The 19598-nt window shown below is 37.0% G+C and overlaps 2 protein-coding genes and 1 pseudogene across 2 annotated transcripts; 1 reads left to right on the top strand and 2 right to left on the bottom strand.

Moving 5' to 3' along the window:
- The first annotated feature begins 7582 nt into the window (after positions 1–7582).
- Positions 7583–12263, top strand: LOC104602806 (protein NRT1/ PTR FAMILY 5.2-like). The gene is made up of 4 exons (XM_010266627.3): positions 7583–8013; positions 9793–10010; positions 10440–11005; positions 11112–12263. The coding sequence occupies exons 1-4, from the start codon at positions 7887–7889 to the stop codon at positions 11986–11988; spliced, it is 1788 nt and encodes a 595-aa protein (XP_010264929.1). The 5' UTR covers positions 7583–7886; the 3' UTR covers positions 11989–12263.
- On the bottom strand, positions 12020–15476 carry LOC148804038 (putative GPI-anchored protein At4g28100; annotated as a pseudogene).
- Positions 15412–18922, bottom strand: LOC104602805 (protein NRT1/ PTR FAMILY 5.2-like). Its single transcript, XM_010266626.2, has 4 exons — positions 18729–18922; positions 17945–18162; positions 16694–17265; positions 15412–16579 (listed from the first exon to the last, which is right to left on the bottom strand). Exons 1-4 carry the CDS (start codon positions 18916–18918, stop codon positions 15679–15681), a joined length of 1881 nt encoding a protein of 626 aa, XP_010264928.2. The 5' UTR covers positions 18919–18922; the 3' UTR covers positions 15412–15678.
- Between the last annotated feature and the right edge of the window lie 676 nt (positions 18923–19598).

The raw sequence follows: 19598 nt of genomic DNA, 5'->3' as shown, positions 1-19598 counted from the left end.
CTACACTACACTGCAGAATCTAAATTCCACTGCAACCTTGCACAAATCAAAATGATAAATAATAAAATTAAAAAATAGATAAAATTAAAAAAATTGAGAACATTTTTAACATACATATTAAACAATAATAAGTATGATAAATAAAAATATTTTTATTAATGATGGAAATGGGTGTAAAATTTAAAACCAATTGGAAATAAAAATATTTTTCTATCCTCTCTCATTAAATCCTATATTTAAGCTATATTTTTCTCATCATTAAATTCTTGTTATTAAATCCACAATATTAATTTTAATAGTATAAAAATAATTATTTTGAAAAAAAAAAACCATTTTCTTCCCTCCTGATGGTGGGCAAGCAATTCGACCATTTGGGGTCAAATGTATTAATAAATAATGTCATAATTAAATAATAAAAATTAAAATAAATAACTATGAAATGTAAGAAGTATTTTTTTAATGATAAAAATGGAATTCCAAATTCAAAATCTACCTAGAAATTAAATGATGTCATAGTCAAATAATAAAATTTTTAATAATAAAAAATACAAAGAATCACAAAACTAAATAAAAAAGAAAGAGAAAATTTTGGGCACATATCTAATGTTATATATTTATAAAAAATAAAATATTGGATACATCTCTAATATTGTGCATTCATTATTTTAAACAAAAATAAGTTTTATACATAAGAAATAATTTTGTCAATAATGGAAATGTAATACAAAATTTAATGTCAACCTAAAAATTAAACAATTTTTATTTTTAGATGGTAGATTAGTGGTTTGACTTAAATGATACCATAGACAAACAAAAATTAAGTTTGAAAAGTAAAAAATATTTTATATAATGTAAATGAAATATATAATTTAAAGGGAAAATTATTATCAAAGTCAGTTCTACATTTAAAATTAGGTTATAAGTTGGTCCAGAAACCAACAAAACTATGACAACCGGCTCTACCTTTCAAATTATAAAAACCCCCGCCATGTCATCGGAGGCTTATGTGGCTATTGCTAACATGGGACACAGCAAAATACCTATACCGAAAATAGGTTTTTAGTTTCTCTCCCACTCCCTTTGTCTCTCAATCTCCTTCCCTTCTCTCTCACTCTCATAGTCATCTCTCAATCTCCCACTCTCTCTGTCTCTACCACTCTCTCAGATTCGGTCTGTAGCCAAATCAAAACCTCTCTCCCTCTCTCTCTATTGTTCTCCCTCAATCTTTCTCATTCTTCTCCCTCACCCTTCCTCTCGGTCAACATATATCTCCTTCTCCCTCAATCTCTATCATTCTCCAATTGGTGTAAATTTCACAGTCAAGAGTTTCTTATGATTTTTATCAAATTCGTGTAATAATTTTTGAATCATACCAAGTTGGTCTCATGTTCTTTTATACGATCTGATTAATACCATATAAGTGTGTAAAAAAATAAAAGAAATGAGAGAGGGAGCGGGAGAGAAAATGAAGGAGAACGATAGAAATTAAGGGAGGAGAGATTGACCAAGAAAGAGAATGTGAGAGATTAAGGGAGAACGATAGCTAGAGAGAGAATGGGAGAAATTGATAAACATAACGTAAATACAGAAACCAAAAACCATTTTTATTTATTTTCAAATCACATAGTTGTTGAGCAGATAAAGATGACTGTGAGTGAGATGGTGAGAGAGAAGAGAGAAAGAGACTAAAAACCCTTTTTTTCGTTTTCCAATCACCCAACATTAAAGGGCAATTTCAGTATAAGCTTTTTGTTGTGTCCAATATGGATTAAGAGTCCCATGTTGGCAACAACCACATAAGCCTCTGATGACATGGTGAAGGATTTTATAATTTGAAATGTAGAACCGGTTATCAAAGTTATGTTGGTTTATGGATTAACTTGTAGCCTAATTTTAAATGTGCAACCGGCTTTGACTATAATTTTCCTTAATTCAAAACTAATCCAAAAGCAATGCTATTTTCTTATCTAGATGGTGGGTCAATGATCCAACTTTTCCAAGAAACCCATGATGTCATAATTGAATAACAAATATTTAAGTTTATTTTTAATCATATTGTTATTTTTGTTAATTTTCTAATTTCTATCTTAACTATGATATATCTAAAATTCAAGTAATTAATATGAAGATTTTTTTCTCACGTGCAACACATATGCTTAATTACTAGTCTTTGTAAAATACACATATGTTGATATATATCATATATATTATATATATACTAGTGTATGGGCACGCATTCATATGTACAAATAAATGCTATAGATATAAGTTGACATTATATATAGGGGTGTCCACGATTTAGTTAACTAAACCATGGGCAATTTTTGCAAACTGAATTGGTACCACCGGTTTTTCCATTTCTCCAAATCGAAACCGAATTGGTACTATTGGTTAACTCGTCCGTCGATTTTGGTTTTTGATCGGTTCGGTTCTTTGGTTTTTTGGTTTTTTATATATATTTATATAAATATATGTATAATATGCTACATACATATAAATATATATACTGGTCGGTTTGGTTAATCGTGGTTTTTTGTAGGTTAACCAAAACCAAACCGATCGGTTCGGTTAACTGCATTTTGTGATTCGGTTTTCTTGATTCGGTTCGGTTTTTCATGCATGGACACCCCTAGTTATATAATTAAATTTAACTAAGCAATTAAAGGGCCATTAGATAATGGCTCAAGTGGTGAACTGAATGGCTTCATAAAACAACTAAATAAAGAAAATATTCAACGACATATAATCAATATCCAACTTCAGTTTCAACCATTGACGAGTTAAAAACCTCCTTAATAACACACACACACACATAGAAGCAAAAGATTGTATATGATATTCCCAAAACCATGTATTTGCACTTTCAACTCAGTTTGGTTATATATATTTATATAAATATATGTATAATATGCTACATACATATAAATATATATACTGGTTGGTTCGGTTAATCATGGTTTTTTGTAGGTTAACCAAAACCAAACCGATCGGTTCGGTTAACTGCATTTTGTTATTCAGTTTTCTTGATTCAGTTCGGTTTTTCATGCATGGACACCCCTAGTTATATAATTAAATTTAACTAAGCAATTAAAGGGCCATTAGATAATGGCCCAAGTGGTGAATTGAATGGCTTGGTAAAACAACTAAATAAAGAAAATATTCAACGACATATAATCGATATCCAACTTCAGTTTCAACCATTGACGAGTTAAAAACCTCCTTAATAACACACACACACACACAGAAGTAAAAGATTGTATATGATATTCCCAAAACCATGTATTTGCACTTTCAACTCAGTTTGGGAAGAGTATAAAATAATACAAATATATATGCAGGTGTTTGATAAGTCTTTTTAGAAAGATATAAAGACTATTTGGCAAGTGGCTATTTATCATGCAAAAAGACAAAAACTTTCTCAAAATTTGAAAATTTCAATCTTTTTGGATTTCATGCATGCATTTTCTAGGGGTGAGCATTCAGTTTATTCGGTTAAAAACCGAACTGAATATATCGAAATAAAAAAATGAAAAGCGAACCGAAACCTAATTACAAGAAAACCGAAATTATCGAACCAAAACTTTTGGTTCGGTTTTCGGTTAAAAACCAAATTTAATTAACCTATATATATCATTATTATAATATATACTAGCGGGGACATGTGCAATGCATGGGATTTATTAAGTGAAAGCTAAATAACAGAAATGGTCATTTACTAAAATACCCCTTATAGTTTCATGGATTTACTAAAATATACCATATAGTTAGCATTTTAATAAAACACCACTTATAATTTGCAATAGATTTAATCAATTTTCCATTAGATGGCAGTGGAAAATGTTAGTGTTGACCCTAATTCTCATTTAAATAAATTTAATCAAAAGAAAATAAAAACAAAAATGCCATTTTTGCCCTTAATAAGACATGGACAACTACTCTATTGGCTATATTTCGTCAATTTTGTTTTATGTACAAAAAAAGTGTTAAGAGTATTTTTGGAATAAAAAATCATGGGCCTAGTGGCAAAATAAACACTCCTTTATAAAAGGTTGATTAAGTAAATAAGTTGTAAAATATATGGGATGTTTTAGTAAAATGAAAACTATAAGGTGTGTTCTAGTAAATGACCCTAAGACCCTAATAAAAACACATAAGAGTATACAATTGTTTTATATTTTCAACTTTTTAAATAATTAATAATTATTCATATTTTATATAATACTTTTAATAATTTTTTTATAATACAAAAATAACAATAATTAATTTTAGTTAGGTTTATTCATCAAACTGATGAAACCAACCAACCTAATCAATTTGACCCGAGTTGGTCGGTTTTCTAGTATTTTAGTTTAGCTTTGGTTAAAAAATTTCCTAATTCGACCAAGTTGGATCAGTTTCACTTTGGCTATTTGTAAACCGACCAAAATCGAATGACCTAACCATGGATATATATTAATATTTTATATTTTAAATATAATTTATAATATTAAAAAGTGCAAATTTCCCATATTTCTTAGTCTAAAATGTTTTATATCATAAATCTAATTTTTAGATTTATTTTTTAATAGTTGCACTGTAAATTTTAAAATTAAATTAAATTTTTAAGTTTAAATCATTTGAACCGACTGACTAAACCAAAAAATTGACTCAAATCAATACAATTTGAGTGGGTCGATTTTTCACAAGGGTAAATTTCTTAAACTACCCTTACTATTTAACTAAGTGACTAACTATACCTTTACTGTTTAACTAATTGACCAACTATACCCTTTATGTTTAACTATTGTTTGAGTATCCCTAAGTTTTCTAACAATTGTCTAAAACATTTTTATCATTAACAACGTTAATAGAAATATGAGAAAAAGACTATTTTACCCATTATTTTCCTTCAAATTTTCACAATAATTCGTTAGTTTTCCTGTATATGTGAGAGAGCGATAAAGCTTTACACATCCAAACAGTTGAAACTTCCTTAGGTGGTTGCTGATGGAGTGGAGGTACTATACGGAACCTGTGTAGAAACTTGGCTTCTCCTGAAGGTGTGGCAGACGCAGTAGAACAAGCCTTTCCAGATCTTCATTTCATCTCCGACATTTTTCTTCCAGATGGTAACTTTGTACTGCTGTGCTTTTTTTCCCTTTTCTGTTTTTTTTTGTCTGTTTACCCGTCTAAACTTTGGATCGAGGTTGAAGTTAATAGGCCTTCGCATATTACAATTTCTTGTCTCTCTGTTAGAACACCCGTCTTGTTTCATTGTAGCTCCGGCCTCTACCGTTCCTTTGTCTGTCTACCTGTGTCTCTCTCTCCCCGTCAAAACACCCATCTCATTTCATCACAGCTCCAGCCTTTGTCGTTCTTCTCTCTCAGCCAGAACACCCATCTCGTTTCATCGCAACTCCGGCCATTATGTTCCTCTCCCTCTCTCTCTCTCTAGTTTATGAATGTTTAGTAATCCAACAAAAATCTTTACTGTTATGCGGCTGTACCTATTGTTGGTTGGGCTCCCTTCCCACCTGGAGGGCCCACTAAAATAAAAAAAGAGGGGGGGGGGTAGAAGTCGAAGAGGCTCATAAAAAGCAGCCTCATGTGTCTTTGTATTAGCAAAGACAGCTATGAGCAAATAAAACTTGCTCGGTAAGTGGGGTGAATTCGAACAGTTCGGTGAAGCTTTCCATCGAAAACAGAAGAGAGAGAACTTTATTGTATCCCATTGATTTATTAGTGGAAGCTTTTAAGTGGTTAGTTGCCCGTGGTTTTTCCCTTCGTTTTGAAGGGTTTTCCACGTTAAAATCTTGTGTATTCTATTTGTGGATTGTATTTTTATTATTGCATATAATTTTTCTACTTGGTAATGTTTGGTTTGCATGCCCATTTAATTGCACAAAGAGAAAAACAAAATTATTTTGTTTCATTCAGATATATATATTTTGTTATTTGGCTATTGTGAGATAACAGGCTTTTTCTCAACACCTACACCTACCGCACTCAGTCTTAGCTAGTTCAGTATCTGTCTCGTCGGTGGGTACTTCGGCATTGAACTGAGGGGGTATTCCTGATCCTAGAGGGGAGCAGAGCAGAAGATGCTCGTTGATGGCCTCTAACACTGCAGAGAGGCCGCCAACGTTTTCTCAATCCGAGCCCTAATCGAAGTTGGAGCACTCAAAAACGAGGGGTCATCGGAACTTCATGACCGTAGTCAGAGGTGAGGAACGGTCATCCCCTGCTCTGCATCCCACTCCCCAATAGAAGAACCCAATTCGTCCAATAGTGATTATCATCATCGTTGTCGGTGTCTTCATGCTTTCCCAATCACCTATAAGAAGGAAATTGATAAGTTTTAGTTCTTGCTAGTCAAACTTTGAAATCGGCAGTTCACCGATTACATCATATTTCTGCTAAGGTGTAGTAGTAATAGTGAGCCTTTATTCCATCTATTTGGATTTCTGGTATATGTGGGATCCACGTACCACCAGATTGAGCCACCGCCACCAGCCCTGCTACAAAAAGCCACTCCCCTTTCTCTACCATGCACTCCACTGCAACCACATTTCCATCACCAACCGCTACTCCCAAACACCTAACCCTCACTGAACCCATTAGAGCCTATGCAGACCTCCTTATAATTGAAAATTCTCAGATTTTCACTACCAACCTTAGTCCGACAGTACAACCCCAACCTTGTCCGACTGTACTGCTTTTTTTTCATAACACTGATGGAACAGGAACCATTACTGAACAAGCGGAGCAATTGGGCATGAACTAGAATACCCACTGCGTATGCCATTGGTGGGTCGCTTTGGATGGTTTAGAGTTCAGCAATCTGAAGCTACTGGCTCTACCTGACGACACTTTCAAATGCCATTCCTGGAAAACATATCGATAGGGTGATCAATCAGAGCAATAACAGCCTCTCTCTCTCTCTCTCTCTCTCTCTCTCTCTTTCTCTGTCTTTCTTTAAATTAATACAGATTCCTACGTACGTTAAGAAAGGGTGTGCATCTAGAAAGAAGAATTCTCATTCAATGGGGGTCTGTCATTTTTTGCACGTTGGATTGGTGTCAGAGAATTGATGCCATGGTGTCAAGTATACATCCTACGTTACAAGGTGAAGTCGCCTCCACTGGTAGAAAGTAGGCTTAATTCATTTGATGCGCTTTCTACTTCTTCCTCTGTTTGGGAGAATGCCACTAGCTGCTTTATCTTATTCCTTTGCTAGCTGTTGGGTCAAATATTTGGGCTACAATGTGAACCAAAACAATTAATGCTGAGCCAAAAAGAGGGGATTTTTAAACGGGTCGGCAGATTCCAGCTACTAGAGATGCCAAGTAGTGGATACTTACTTTTATCTTATAAGGCCCGACCCGTATAAGATCAAAGTGTGTCAAAACTCAGAACTACCGACTAGAGAGGTTAATTAGAAGTTGGATTATTGTAGCCTCGTAGGTCCACTGACCCATCATGGTGTATATGGTTGCAAAATTAACCCTTCTATTACTGGAAATTTTGTCATTCAGGTCCATCATGCCAAGAACAAGTAAAAAGTAGACCATAACTCTACTAAACTAGTTAATCTGGACCAGGAAAAGAAATTCAAACGCTGGCGTGTTTGCATTTCGTTGGGGTGGCATCTGGCATGTGATCAGCAGATTTTTTTATTTATTTTTCTTTTTTACATGGAGGGAATTGTCTTCTTTTTGACATTATCTACTATAGCTCTCGCTCTCGTGGAAGGCAGGAGGAGCGCGAGAGAGAGAGAGGGAGGCCTATATAAGAATGGGTTGGTATTGGGTACAGAGGCATCAATAGTAGTAGTAGAAGACCAGTTTGTAGTAAAGCAGCAAAAGCCTATCTTATAGTAATGAGTGATTGATTAGTCATCAGCTGCCATGGCTGGAGAGGAAGAAGGGCATGGTGATCATCATCAGTATACTCTGGATGGCACCGTCGATCTCAAAGGAAAACCTGTCCTTAGATCCAAGAGAGGTGGTTGGAAAGCCTGTTCATTCATTGTTGGTACATCTCTCTCTCTCTCTCTCTCTCTCTCTCTGGTTTGAATAAATTTACAAGGGATTAAGAGGTGGGGACAAAGTGAGATGCACTGAGACAACAGAGCCTGCAGCCATGCAGCTGGTTTCATCCCACACCTCCATCGCTCTAAGTGATGTCTTATATCATTCGATACTTTGAAGAACCACCACCACTTTAGAAGTGTACAGGAAACTATGCATCTAACTTGAAAACTTTCCCCTTAGTTCTCAATCTTTTCTGCTATGAAGCCCTCTAAAACGGAGGAAATCAAAGGAAGCCTCCTTTTAGGCTATTATCTCCCTAGCTAATTAATTATATCGATGATTTCCATACTATTTCCAACCATGAAGATGGTCTGGCTAGTGTTGTTGATGAATCCGATTCCATAGCTTTTAGTCAAAGTCTCTGTAACCAAGTCTCCTTCCCTGCATTTGGTTCACCAATAATTGACTATATCAAATATTATAATGATCATTATTTGTTTTTTAACATAATTTAGTTTACTCCCTCAATAATTTGATTGATTAAATCAATGTTCTTTTCCCAAATTCAGTATCATTTTCAAGCTCTTCCATGAATTCTTTATAACCATAAGTTACTCTTATATATGTCACAACAGGATGAATTGATTGACTTCTTGTTGTCTTTCAGTGAAAAAGTTATGAAGGAGGTTATATGGTATCTTAATGGATGAAACTAAAACTGAATCAATTACTATATCCTTAAATATTTTATTTATTTAATTATTTTATCTATTGAGAGACAAAACAATAAGCCACTATCAAATTGCCGACCTCTTATATATCAGCCACTTGTTAAGTTACTGATCTCAGCTTAAAGTTATTTTGGATGTGAACTGTTCATTCAGCTATTGTGTTTTTTTTTTTTTCTTTTATTCTTCGTGGGGCTACACAACAGCTAACGAGATTCCCTGTGAGTAAAAGCTCTACACATACCCTGAAAGCATAGGAATCGAGCCACACAATGGGAACATCTCCCCATAAATAAACATATATTGTACGGGACTCAGAACTCGCTTGCAGGAGATCCAAACTCACACAACAGGAGTAGCCCATCTCTCAAATCCATAACCCTCCAACCTTAATCCCAAGTCTCCAAAGATCCTACCAAGTACCTATGGAGCCACCATCAGTTGGTGGGCTTTGGTCTGTAATACCCCTTCTATCATTGTTTATATGAAACGACCCATCAACAGGAATCTGGGTCAACTTTGGTAGATTGATCTTGCTTGACCCCAATCTATGTGCCAGTTTGAGAGAGCTTTAAGTGCAGCAGATTCCAGAAATCCGATGTGGGCTCCACACAAACAGCCTATAAGCTATATTTGATTCAAAATATGGAAAGCCTAGCTTACTGGAACTCTTCAAATCAACTGAACTAGCTTCTTTGATTGAATAGCTGAATTCAGCCCTTCCAAATGGGCCCTAACTAAAGAAGTAAAAGCTGATAGAGAGAATAACATCATGTGAAAAAAAAAATAGTGGAAAAGGGTTGTTTTCTTTCTAGGCACATTCACATGCACCTAAAAGTAGCAATACTTATACTAGAATAATAGATTTTTTTTTTAATTTTAATTTGAAGTCAAGAAGGTCTCCTTTCCTGGGCCCTACCTTTGAAATACCAGCCCATCTCCCACCAGTTAAACCAACCAACCACCAGGAATCTCTACATTTTTATATGCTCTGCCGGTGTCAATTAACTGCTAATTTATACTTGCTGATTGCTGAAATTGTGGACATGCAGTTTATGAGGTGTTTGAACGTATGGCTTATTACGGTATCTCGTCGAATCTGGTCCTTTACTTGACAAGGAAGCTCCATCAGGGAACAGTCAAATCTTCCAACAATGTCACCAACTGGGTCGGGACCGTCTGGATGACACCCATCTTGGGTGCATACGTTGCTGATGCACATCTGGGCCGTTACTGGACCTTCCTCATCGCATCTGCCATCTATCTCATGGTAATATGTTGCTTCATGCTTCACAGAGTGATGTCTACTGTCTAGTGTGGGACCTTTGGAACTCATTGACCACCTCAGTTTGGGCCCAATTTCTTCACATGAACCCATACGGAATCTGTGGTGCTTGGGTCTGTCTGGCGGAGTAGGAAGACGTCCCTTTGGACCTCTTGGCGTTATATGTAGTTTTTTGTTTTTTTTGTTTTTTTTTATAGTATGCAAAACTGAAACAGACAGATCAACAAGAATATCAAAGTCTCCTTGTTGACTCATTCTACGTAAGAAGGGTCCTAGTTTTCAAAGTCCAGGTTGGAGTTGGAGAGACAAATTTTCTATTTCTTTAAGCCCTGCCCATCATGTTCCTAACTGGGCCTCCATGGGCTTTCATTTTTTTTTTCTTTTTAAATCTAATACTTTGACTTTTGATGACAGGGGATGAGTCTTCTAACACTAGCAGTGTCAATCTCTGCTCTGAAACCACCCCCTTGTCAGCAAATAGTTGCAACTGACTGCAAGAAGGCCTCAACAGCGCAACTGGCTGTGTTCTATGGTGCTCTGTACATACTGGCATTGGGCACTGGTGGGACCAAGCCAAACATTTCAACAATTGGGGCTGACCAATTTGACGACTTCGACCCAAAGGAGAAGGCCCATAAGCTCTCCTTCTTCAATTGGTGGATGTTCAGTATATTCTTTGGGACTCTCTTTGCTAACACTTTTCTTGTGTACATTCAAGACAACGTGGGCTGGACCCTAGGTTATGGGCTTCCAACAATTGGGCTTCTCATATCCGTCATTATCTTTGTGGTTGGTACACCACTCTACAGGCACAGGGTACCCACAGGAAGTCCCTTCACTAGGATGGCTAGAGTCATAGTGGCTGCCCTGAGGAAATGGAGGGTGCCCATTCCTAGTGACCCCAGAGAGCTCTACGAGCTTGGCTTGAGGGAATACGAAGAGAAAGGGAAGTTCAAGATTGAGTCCACACCTTCCTTGAGGTTAGTGTTAGTTTCCTGGGCTTGTCATTTAGTTTAAGACTTTTTCTGTAAGTGCTTTTCCTCTATGTAATAACATTTTTGTTGTTGTTGTTGTGAATGAATGCAGGTTCCTGAACAAAGCCTGTGTAAAGACAGAGTCCAACACTCCATGGATGCTTTGTCCAGTAACCCAAGTAGAGGAGACTAAGCAAATGCTCCATATGATCCCAATCTTGACAGCAACGTTTGTGCCCAGTGCAATGATCGCTCAGGTCAATACCCTTTTTGTGAAGCAAGGGACTACTCTTGACAGGAGTATAGGGAGCTTCCAAATTCCTCCGGCCAGCTTAGCCGGATTTGTAACAATATCCATGCTCATCTGTGTCGTGCTATATGACCGATATTTTGTGAAGATTATGAGGAGATGGACCAAAAATCCTAGAGGGATCACTCTCCTTCAAAGAATGGGAATTGGCCTTGTTTTTCACATTATAATCATGTCAGTTGCATCTCTTACTGAGAGACATAGGTTGAGTGTAGCCAAAGATCATGGTTTAGAACAAAATGGGGGGAGAGTTCCTCTCAGCATTTTCATTTTACTACCTCAGTTTGTGCTCATGGGGATGGCTGATGCGTTTCTAGAGGTGGCAAAGATTGAATTCTTCTATGATCAGGCACCTGAAAGCATGAAGAGTTTGGGAACTTCTTATTCCATGACCAGTTTAGGGATTGGAAACTTCCTTAGCAGTTTCCTTCTTTCCACAGTGTCTCACATCACCAAGAAGCATGGCCACAGGGGATGGATTCTAAATAACCTAAATGCATCGCACTTGGACTACTACTATGCATTCTTTGCAATATTGAACCTCTTGAACTTCATCTTCTTCATTGTTATAACTAGGTTCTATGTTTACAGAGCAGAGGTCTCCAATTCAATGCAAGTTCTCAAGGAAGACATTCAGATGAAGTCACTTAAGGTCACTAACCAGGAGTCTGGGGCTTAGGCTGATTGTTGGATCTAGTGAGAGGAGAAATCTACAACACATATCCTTGAATGTTTGCAATGATTGACAAATTTGCACCAGCTTCATGCATGCCGCCGCTGCCTTCACCAACAAATATGGCATTCTAGATTGTAATAATTTGTGTCAAGTGAAGGATGGATCACTTAATTTGTGTTGCATGTATATTTGATGTAGTGTAACTCAAATTAAAATGTATTGCACTGTTATATTGAATTGAATCCAAGGTCCAAGGAGATTGTCTTGCTTGCTTTTCATTTCTTGACTTGTCTAGAAAAATTAACTTCAAGGAAAGAGTGGAGATCTCTTTTCACAAAGAATAGCCAGGATTGGAGATAGATTTCTAGGAAGAAAAGATTTTTGTTTTAAGAAAATTTGAGCTTGATAGGTTTAAGAGCTCAGCTACAGCTACAGCTACGATATGCGTTCACTGACATTGCCTTCACATTAAATCCAGTCTTAACCAATCACCCCTTATTTCACATTTAACAAGACGTGAACCAGACATATCATTGGTCTACATTTTTTCTTTTTTATTGCACGGTGGAATGCAGCAAATATATCATAGATTTTGACTAAGTTAGATCTTATCTTGGGAGATGCCACAGTAAGTTATTTGGATCTTGGAGATGATAATCTTACTTTCAGAATTTATTAAATAGGTGGAGGGCTACAGACCCCTGCAGGTTTGTGTAGAAAGTTTGTTGTCATGATAATACAAAAAAAAAAAAAAACAATTTAATGTATTATACAAGTGTATTTTTGGAACTTAAATTTAATAGAAGCATGGGTTTAATTTCTTGTCTTATACATTTCTGTTTGTGGTTAAGTGGAGATTAGACGACAAATGCCTAAGGTTATTTTTGAAAACCATGGGAATGCTTATGCTTGTTTTTTTTTAAAAAAAAAAAATGCATGGGGTATAGAGGTGTAAACGGAGTTCAAATTCGAATGGAAATGATAATTTGAATTTCGGGTAAAATACAAAAACCTCCCCTATAGTTTAATTTTAACATTTAAAGAACTCGACAAAAACCTCCATTCCGTCACTGATTCAGACGTTAAACTGATGCATTAATATTTTTCAAATACCCATATTACCCTAGTTTACATATATTTTTACTGAAATACCCCTGTTTCATGATTGATGGTCTCTCTCGCGAGTTAGGAGAGAGAGGTTTCTGCAATTCTTTCACAGTTATCTTCTTGCTTAGTCTTGTCGAGCTTTTGTATTTGCTTACTTGGTTGGCAATCCCTACCTCAATCGGTTGTTGTTTTCTCCTGGCATTAGAAACAACTACCCTATAGCAATAGTGACAAAGCATGTTAGCAATGGGAATGGGAAAAAATACAAAAAGAAGGAAGAATGACAAACATCCATAAAACCTGGTCTCCATTTCCATGTTATACCAGAACCACTTCCATTTGTTCTCTGAAATGAAAAATGTGAGAGTCACTTTCATGTTTTATGAAACCACAGTAGAAGCTGAAAATCTGTAATACTGCTAAAATCAGAATTTATCATGAAAGAATGCATCTGTGAGATAAAGAATTAAGAACTCGGTCAAAGAACTGACCTTTCTGAGGGCATCGAGACACTATATGCATCCAGAATATGATGAATTCTGACAATTTCGTTCCAAATTATTTACGGCAGCCGTCGGTGTTGCATTCCGGTAGGAAGTAAATTAAACGTGGTGGGGCAGACAGTGAGCTGATCTGGTGGAGCCGAATTCCACAAATAGAGAATCGCATCGCACGTTGAATTTGGATGAGGAATGTGAATGTTACGACTCTGGAACGAGCTCTGAGTGAGTTGACGCACATCTATAAATCATCCGGCATCATTGGACCATATGATGACGTTGGTGTGGCCGCAGGAACTTGAAGTGCTAACCTACCATACCGGACAACAGCGGCTACGATCAAGGTTGTGACAGCATTTTTCACTGGCGCCACCGAAGAGCTCATCAGAGAGGTCAAGATGGCATATTTGTGCTTGTGTTTGGACGAGAAAGGCAAGAACAATGTTTGTAGTGGAGAAGTAACCGATTTTTAGAGGTTTCTAGGGATCGCTCTAAAAATCCGACGGGATTACAATGATGGATTCTAGGGATCGCTCTATAAAACAGGTAAGTGTAATAAAGAGGTCAAAGGGAGATTTTTTTTTCGTGGACTTTTAAAGAGAGCTATAAAAGGATAAAATAGGTACTTAAGAAAAATGATGCATCAGTCTAACGCACTAAGGTTGCAAGTTGGGCCGGGTGATCAAGTTAGGGTTGAAATTCCTGAACCTGACCTTAGTTCAGGTTGGGTTAGGGTTGACCCCTCAGGCAACCCGACTCCCTATATTACTAGACTATTAGTCTACTAGTCTACAACTCTACTACATGTAATTTTTATGTGTGACCTATCAAATAAATTCAAATTATTTGCTTGATCCTATGAATTGTTATTAGTGATTTTATTTCCCTGATTATGTTTCATTATTTTTTATTTCATGAATTTATATTTTTGAGAAAAAATCTATCATAAGTCATAACTCATGATAAATAAATACTTATTTTTCTACTAGATCTTACGGGATGGGAAGGTTGGGTTGGGCCCAACCCGAACCCAACTCAACCTGAAGTTGACATCGGGTTGAGTCGGGTTGGGTTAGGGTTAGGGTTAGGGTTGGGGGTTTAGAGCATAGGATTGGGCTAGGGCTGGCCTCAACCCGACCTAACCCGACCCAAATTGCAACCCTATAACACACAGAGGGAAGGTTTTTATTGAATACTTTAAAAGTTTAAGAGAGGTTTTTTGTTAAAGTAACACTATAAGAGAGGTTGTTATGATTGTCAGAAACTTTAGGGGAATTCTTTATATTTTACCCTTAAATTTCACTCAAACATCCGGATGTTTAAAGGACCATCCGAATTCAGATTTTACTGGATTATCACATATTTGAATTCCACTAATTAATTAGAGTCTCTAAATTATAATCTGTAATCTATAATCGAACCCTAACTAATCAGGTGGTATTTATCAAAATTCATGGATGAATTTTGATTGGTCAAAGCTCTTCCGATACCATGTATTTCCGGCATGATAGATTTTCTCTTTATTAAATTATTTCATACACAAATAACTTGAAATATGGTTTTATTAGAGAGGAATAAAGGGTTTTGAGTAATTTCTTCATATATGTATATTATGTTGTAAGCGGTTCGGACAATATTTATCGGACCAAATATCTGAATACTGTTCCGGGGTATGTAACAATGGTTGAAGTGGATGAATTATTGCCTTGCTTTTTAGTGAATAAACTAGTCATAAATAAAATATTTAAGGGTGTATAGTAATTGCCCCAGTATTCGATCCATTCAGTCATATATGAATTAGAAACTCAGTCATGGGTCATGGCTTATTCACTCACTAAAAGAATAGAAAAGCAATATGTTATTCAGTTCAGCCGATTCAGCCATTATCGAATATCGGCTGTCATCATCTTTTAATTTACATCCTAGCTAGCCATTACTCTTTTTGCTAATTAAGAGGTATGATGAAGTACAAAATTGGGCAATAGATGATATATTAATTAAGAAAAAAAAAATACAATGAAATGTTAAAATGATTTTGTAGTGTTGCTCTCTGCTGTGGTAAAACAAATTACAATAAGGAATTTGATTAGCTAATTCCATCCTTTGAACCCTCATCCTCTAGAGTGTTTGCCTTGTCTGGATAAACCTCCATGACTCTCTGCAGCTCCCTTTTTGATTCCATAAAGTCGACATTATAGACATAGAGCTTGGCAACAAAGACAAAGAAAACAAAGTTGATCAAGCTCAATGCTGCACTCAATCCGTAGTAGTAGTCCAGATGGGACTTGTTTAAATTATCCAAAATCCAGCCTTGGTGGCCATATTTCTTAGTAACATCAGAAACAGTAGAAAGAAGAAAACTACTAAGGAAGTATCCAATTCCTAAGCTACTAGTGTAATAAGAGGTTCCAAGGCTTTTCATGCCTTCTGGTGCTTGGTCATAGAAGAACTCGATCTTTGCAACCTCCACAAATGTGTCAGCCACACCCATCAAAACAAACTGAGGGAGAAGTATGAAGATAGATAGAGGGACTGTTTCATGCTTAGAAACGATGCCATTATCTCTAGCAACACTCAATCTCTTCCTCTCCACAAGAGATGCCGTTGTCATGATAATGACATGCATCACTAGTCCAATCCCCATTCTCTGCAACAGTGTAATCCCTCTGGGGTTCTTTGTGTATCGCCTAATAGCTGGTACCAGGTAGCGGTCATAGAGTACAAGGGTGATCAACATGGTGAGAGTCACAAATGCGGTGAGACATGCAGGAGGGATGTCGAAATGCAGCCCCATGCTGCGGTCCAGAGTGGTGCCTTGTTTTATGAATAGGGTCTGCAGCTGAGCCAACATGGTGCTGGGTATGAACGTTGTGACTAGAATTGGAATCATTTTTATCATTCGTTTGGTTTCCTCCACTTGGGTTACTGGACATAGCATCCATGGAGACCCGCCGGGGCCAGACTTTACTGCCGCCTTGTCCAGGATTCTGCAGAGATATTATCATCAGAAGATGGTAGAAAAACCAAAATGAAATAGCTAGGATAACAAAGATAGAATGGAGCTAGCAACTAATTAAATAGAGAGGATAATAGGAACTGACCTCAATGAAGGAGTGTTGTCAATCCTAAACTTGCCAGTTTTAGCATACTCATCCAAGCTCAACTCATGAAGCTCTTTTGGATCATGTGGAACAGGCACCCTCCATTTCCTTACTGCAGCCACTAGTACCCTAGCCATCTTAGCGAAGGGACTCCCAGCAGGTACCTTGTGCCTATAGAGTGGGGTGCCCATCAAGAAGACTAAGATTGAAAGTCCTAGCCCGAGAGTGGGAAGGGCATAGCCCACAATCCAGCCAACATTTTCTTGTATGTAGACAAGGAAAGTGTTGGCTAAGAGGGTCCCAAAGAAGATGCTAAACATCCACCAGTTGAAAAAAGATAACTTTTGGGTCCTCTCCTTGGGATCAAATTCATCAAATTGGTCAGCTCCCATGGTTGAGATGTTTGGCTTGGTTCCTCCTGCCCCTACTGCAATTATGTATAATGCGAAGTAAAAGAAACCCACTTGAAATGGCGAGGCTCGCTCGGTACAGTCGTCTTCCTTCACTCCGGGCTCGCAGGATGGTGGCCTCAGCGCCCGCAGCGAAACTGCTAGAGTCAGCAGGCACATTCCCTGTGTGTACAAGAGTTAATAAGGAGAAGCTTGGCCAAATCTAGCTAGCAGACCACAGATTTCATGTGTAGCTAGCTAGTTCTAGTATATATATTTTAGTTAATTTTTGTACTGATCGCAACGTTACATCTTGATGATCATCAACTAGTTTACAGCTAGTGGGGCCCTGTTCAGAGGCACTCATGCCTACTTCACATCAAACATATTTGCAATCACAATGAATGATCTGTCTGACTCGGTCACCCAATTATTCAATTCAAATCCAGCCTTGAACATACTTGACTGAAACATTCTGAGGAAGAAATGAGTAAAAATATCGCAAGACTACGAGTGGTTTCTGTTGATCGACAGTGGTCAGAGAGACGTGTTCTAATATGCAAGGTACACGTACCATGCACCATATATGTTCGACCTCTCTTGCGATAATACTTGGTTCACTGTGTCTGGAATATCTCTGCAAATTAAACTGCAGGTTCAGTTTGCATTAATGTAGATTCATTTGGATTCACCCCTGACTCTGAGTACAATTTGTATTTTGCAGACAAGCAGAAAGAATGGCTGGGTTTGTCTGAGATGGTAGAATGTATATCGCATGTAATTGTATCTGCTTTGCATTAAAGAAAGTATTTTTCATTTTTCTGTGTAAGCATGCGTATAGATATCTACTGTGTGTAATTACCATAAGATAGAGTGCTGCCGAGATGATGAAAGTCCAGTATCGGCCGAGATGGGCGTCTGCGATGTAAGCACCTAAGATTGGAGTCATCCATGCTGTACCAACCCAGTTGGTCACGTTATTTGAAGATGCCACCGTCCCTTCATGGAGCTTGTTTGTCAAATACAGAACTAGATTTGATGCTATTCCATAGTATGCCATTCTCTCAAATACCTCATACCCTACAAAAGAAGAAGTAATTAGTTCAACAGAAGGAAATTAACATTGTCAAGCTACGCATGCAGTTGATTCATTTTAATTTATTGTAGGAAGAAGATGATGGATTTGTTGGTTGCTAAAACCATTAGGGCACCCTACACCAAGTATGGAGACAGTTGCTCTCACAGACAATAGGGATTATTCCATCAAGAGTAGGCATGGCCTAGGTAGAGTAGTACTGCATTTCTAGCTAGCAGTATATAGTTATTGCTTCAGTTTTCCAGGATGCACATAAACCAAACTAGAGGGTGCTTCTGATTAAGGAAACCAATCCATGAACTATCTAGACTACTTATCAATTGATGTGATCTCAGACAATATTTAACTGAAGGATGATGAGTAGACAAAAGAAAAGTTCTCTGTTAGTTCTTCTTGTTCATGAATCATCTCAGCTCTCAAAGTTCTCCATTGTTAATTATACAACCATGAAGATCAGTTGAAAGATATGAGTTAAAGAAAATGGGTATTAGATGCATGATACCCAGAAAATAGAGTGGGGAAGTCTTGAGAAATGGCAACCTTAGCTTACCTACAATGAAAGAGCAAGCCTTCCATCTCCCCCCCTTTGATCTTAGGATGGGGCGGCCCTTGAGATCCACAGTCCCATCTTGTGTGCAGGCTTCCTCTCTGCTATCTCCAAGCCCCATCTCTTCTACCCCTGTCATCTTGGCACGGAGAAGGAGATAGGGTTGGAGTAGTTTATTAGTTGAACATATCATGTGACCACATGGCCTTTTTATAAAGTTAGCTAGGGTGAGACGTGAACCAAAGGACCTTTACTACATTTATTAGTTATCAGTTATTCTACTTGTTTGCTTCTTAACCTCTCAATATATTTTCCTTTGGGTCCTTAATTTTTCTTCGGCTACACAAACACTGGCCAAGCAGTGGAGGAGATTTTTCTTTTCTTTTTTTTTTTTTGGAGGGGGGGGGGGTTGAATATATAATGAATTGTGGTACTGGAAGGTTGATTCCTTTTTATTGATTTATTATTTTTAAAAAATAAATAAATAGTGTTGTTTTGTCACCATTGAATTGATGCTTAGGCTCAGTTTGGATGACAAATACAAATATGTAATATGCAAAACCTTGTATTTTGTATGTATTTGTACTCCTTCCAAACTAAGCCTTAGAAAATAAAATCCATGTCTCTAAAATAGCAAATAAGAAAAAATTTATCTTGCACTTAAATTAATACGTCGGACCCACCAATCCATGCAAGGCAGTACGATGTTATTTTGGCTCATTATGCCAATAGTGTACAGTAGAAAACCTTGTATATTATATTTCTAACCTTAAATTTGCACCTTACATATTTGACCTTGTAACATGAATATGAATTTCATTCAAGATGGCTCCATTTGGATAAGTTCTTGCCTTTGGGCTGTGGAAAACGAAA

The sequence above is a fragment of the Nelumbo nucifera genome, chromosome 1, assembly GCF_055504915.1.
Source record: "Nelumbo nucifera cultivar China Antique chromosome 1, China Antique-T2T, whole genome shotgun sequence".
Taxonomy (NCBI): domain Eukaryota; kingdom Viridiplantae; phylum Streptophyta; class Magnoliopsida; order Proteales; family Nelumbonaceae; genus Nelumbo; species Nelumbo nucifera.
This window is presented reverse-complemented; position numbering and strand designations above follow the sequence as displayed.

Coding starts and splice junctions, on each gene's coding strand:
- LOC104602806 (XM_010266627.3), top strand. CDS start 7,887: ATGGCTGGAGAGGAAGAAGGGCATGGTGATCATCATCAGTATACTCTG. Junction 8,014..9,792: donor AGCCTGTTCATTCATTGTTG/GTACATCTCTCT, acceptor GTGGACATGCAG/TTTATGAGGTGTTTGAACGT. Junction 11,006..11,111: donor GAGTCCACACCTTCCTTGAG/GTTAGTGTTAGT, acceptor GAATGAATGCAG/GTTCCTGAACAAAGCCTGTG.
- LOC104602805 (XM_010266626.2), bottom strand. CDS start 18,918: ATGATATGTTCAACTAATAAACTACTCCAACCCTATCTCCTTCTCCGT. Junction 18,163..18,728: donor GGCTTGCTCTTTCATTGTAG/GTAAGCTAAGGT, acceptor CTTCTTTTGTAG/GGTATGAGGTATTTGAGAGA. Junction 17,266..17,944: donor CGGCAGCACTCTATCTTATG/GTAATTACACAC, acceptor TTGTACACACAG/GGAATGTGCCTGCTGACTCT.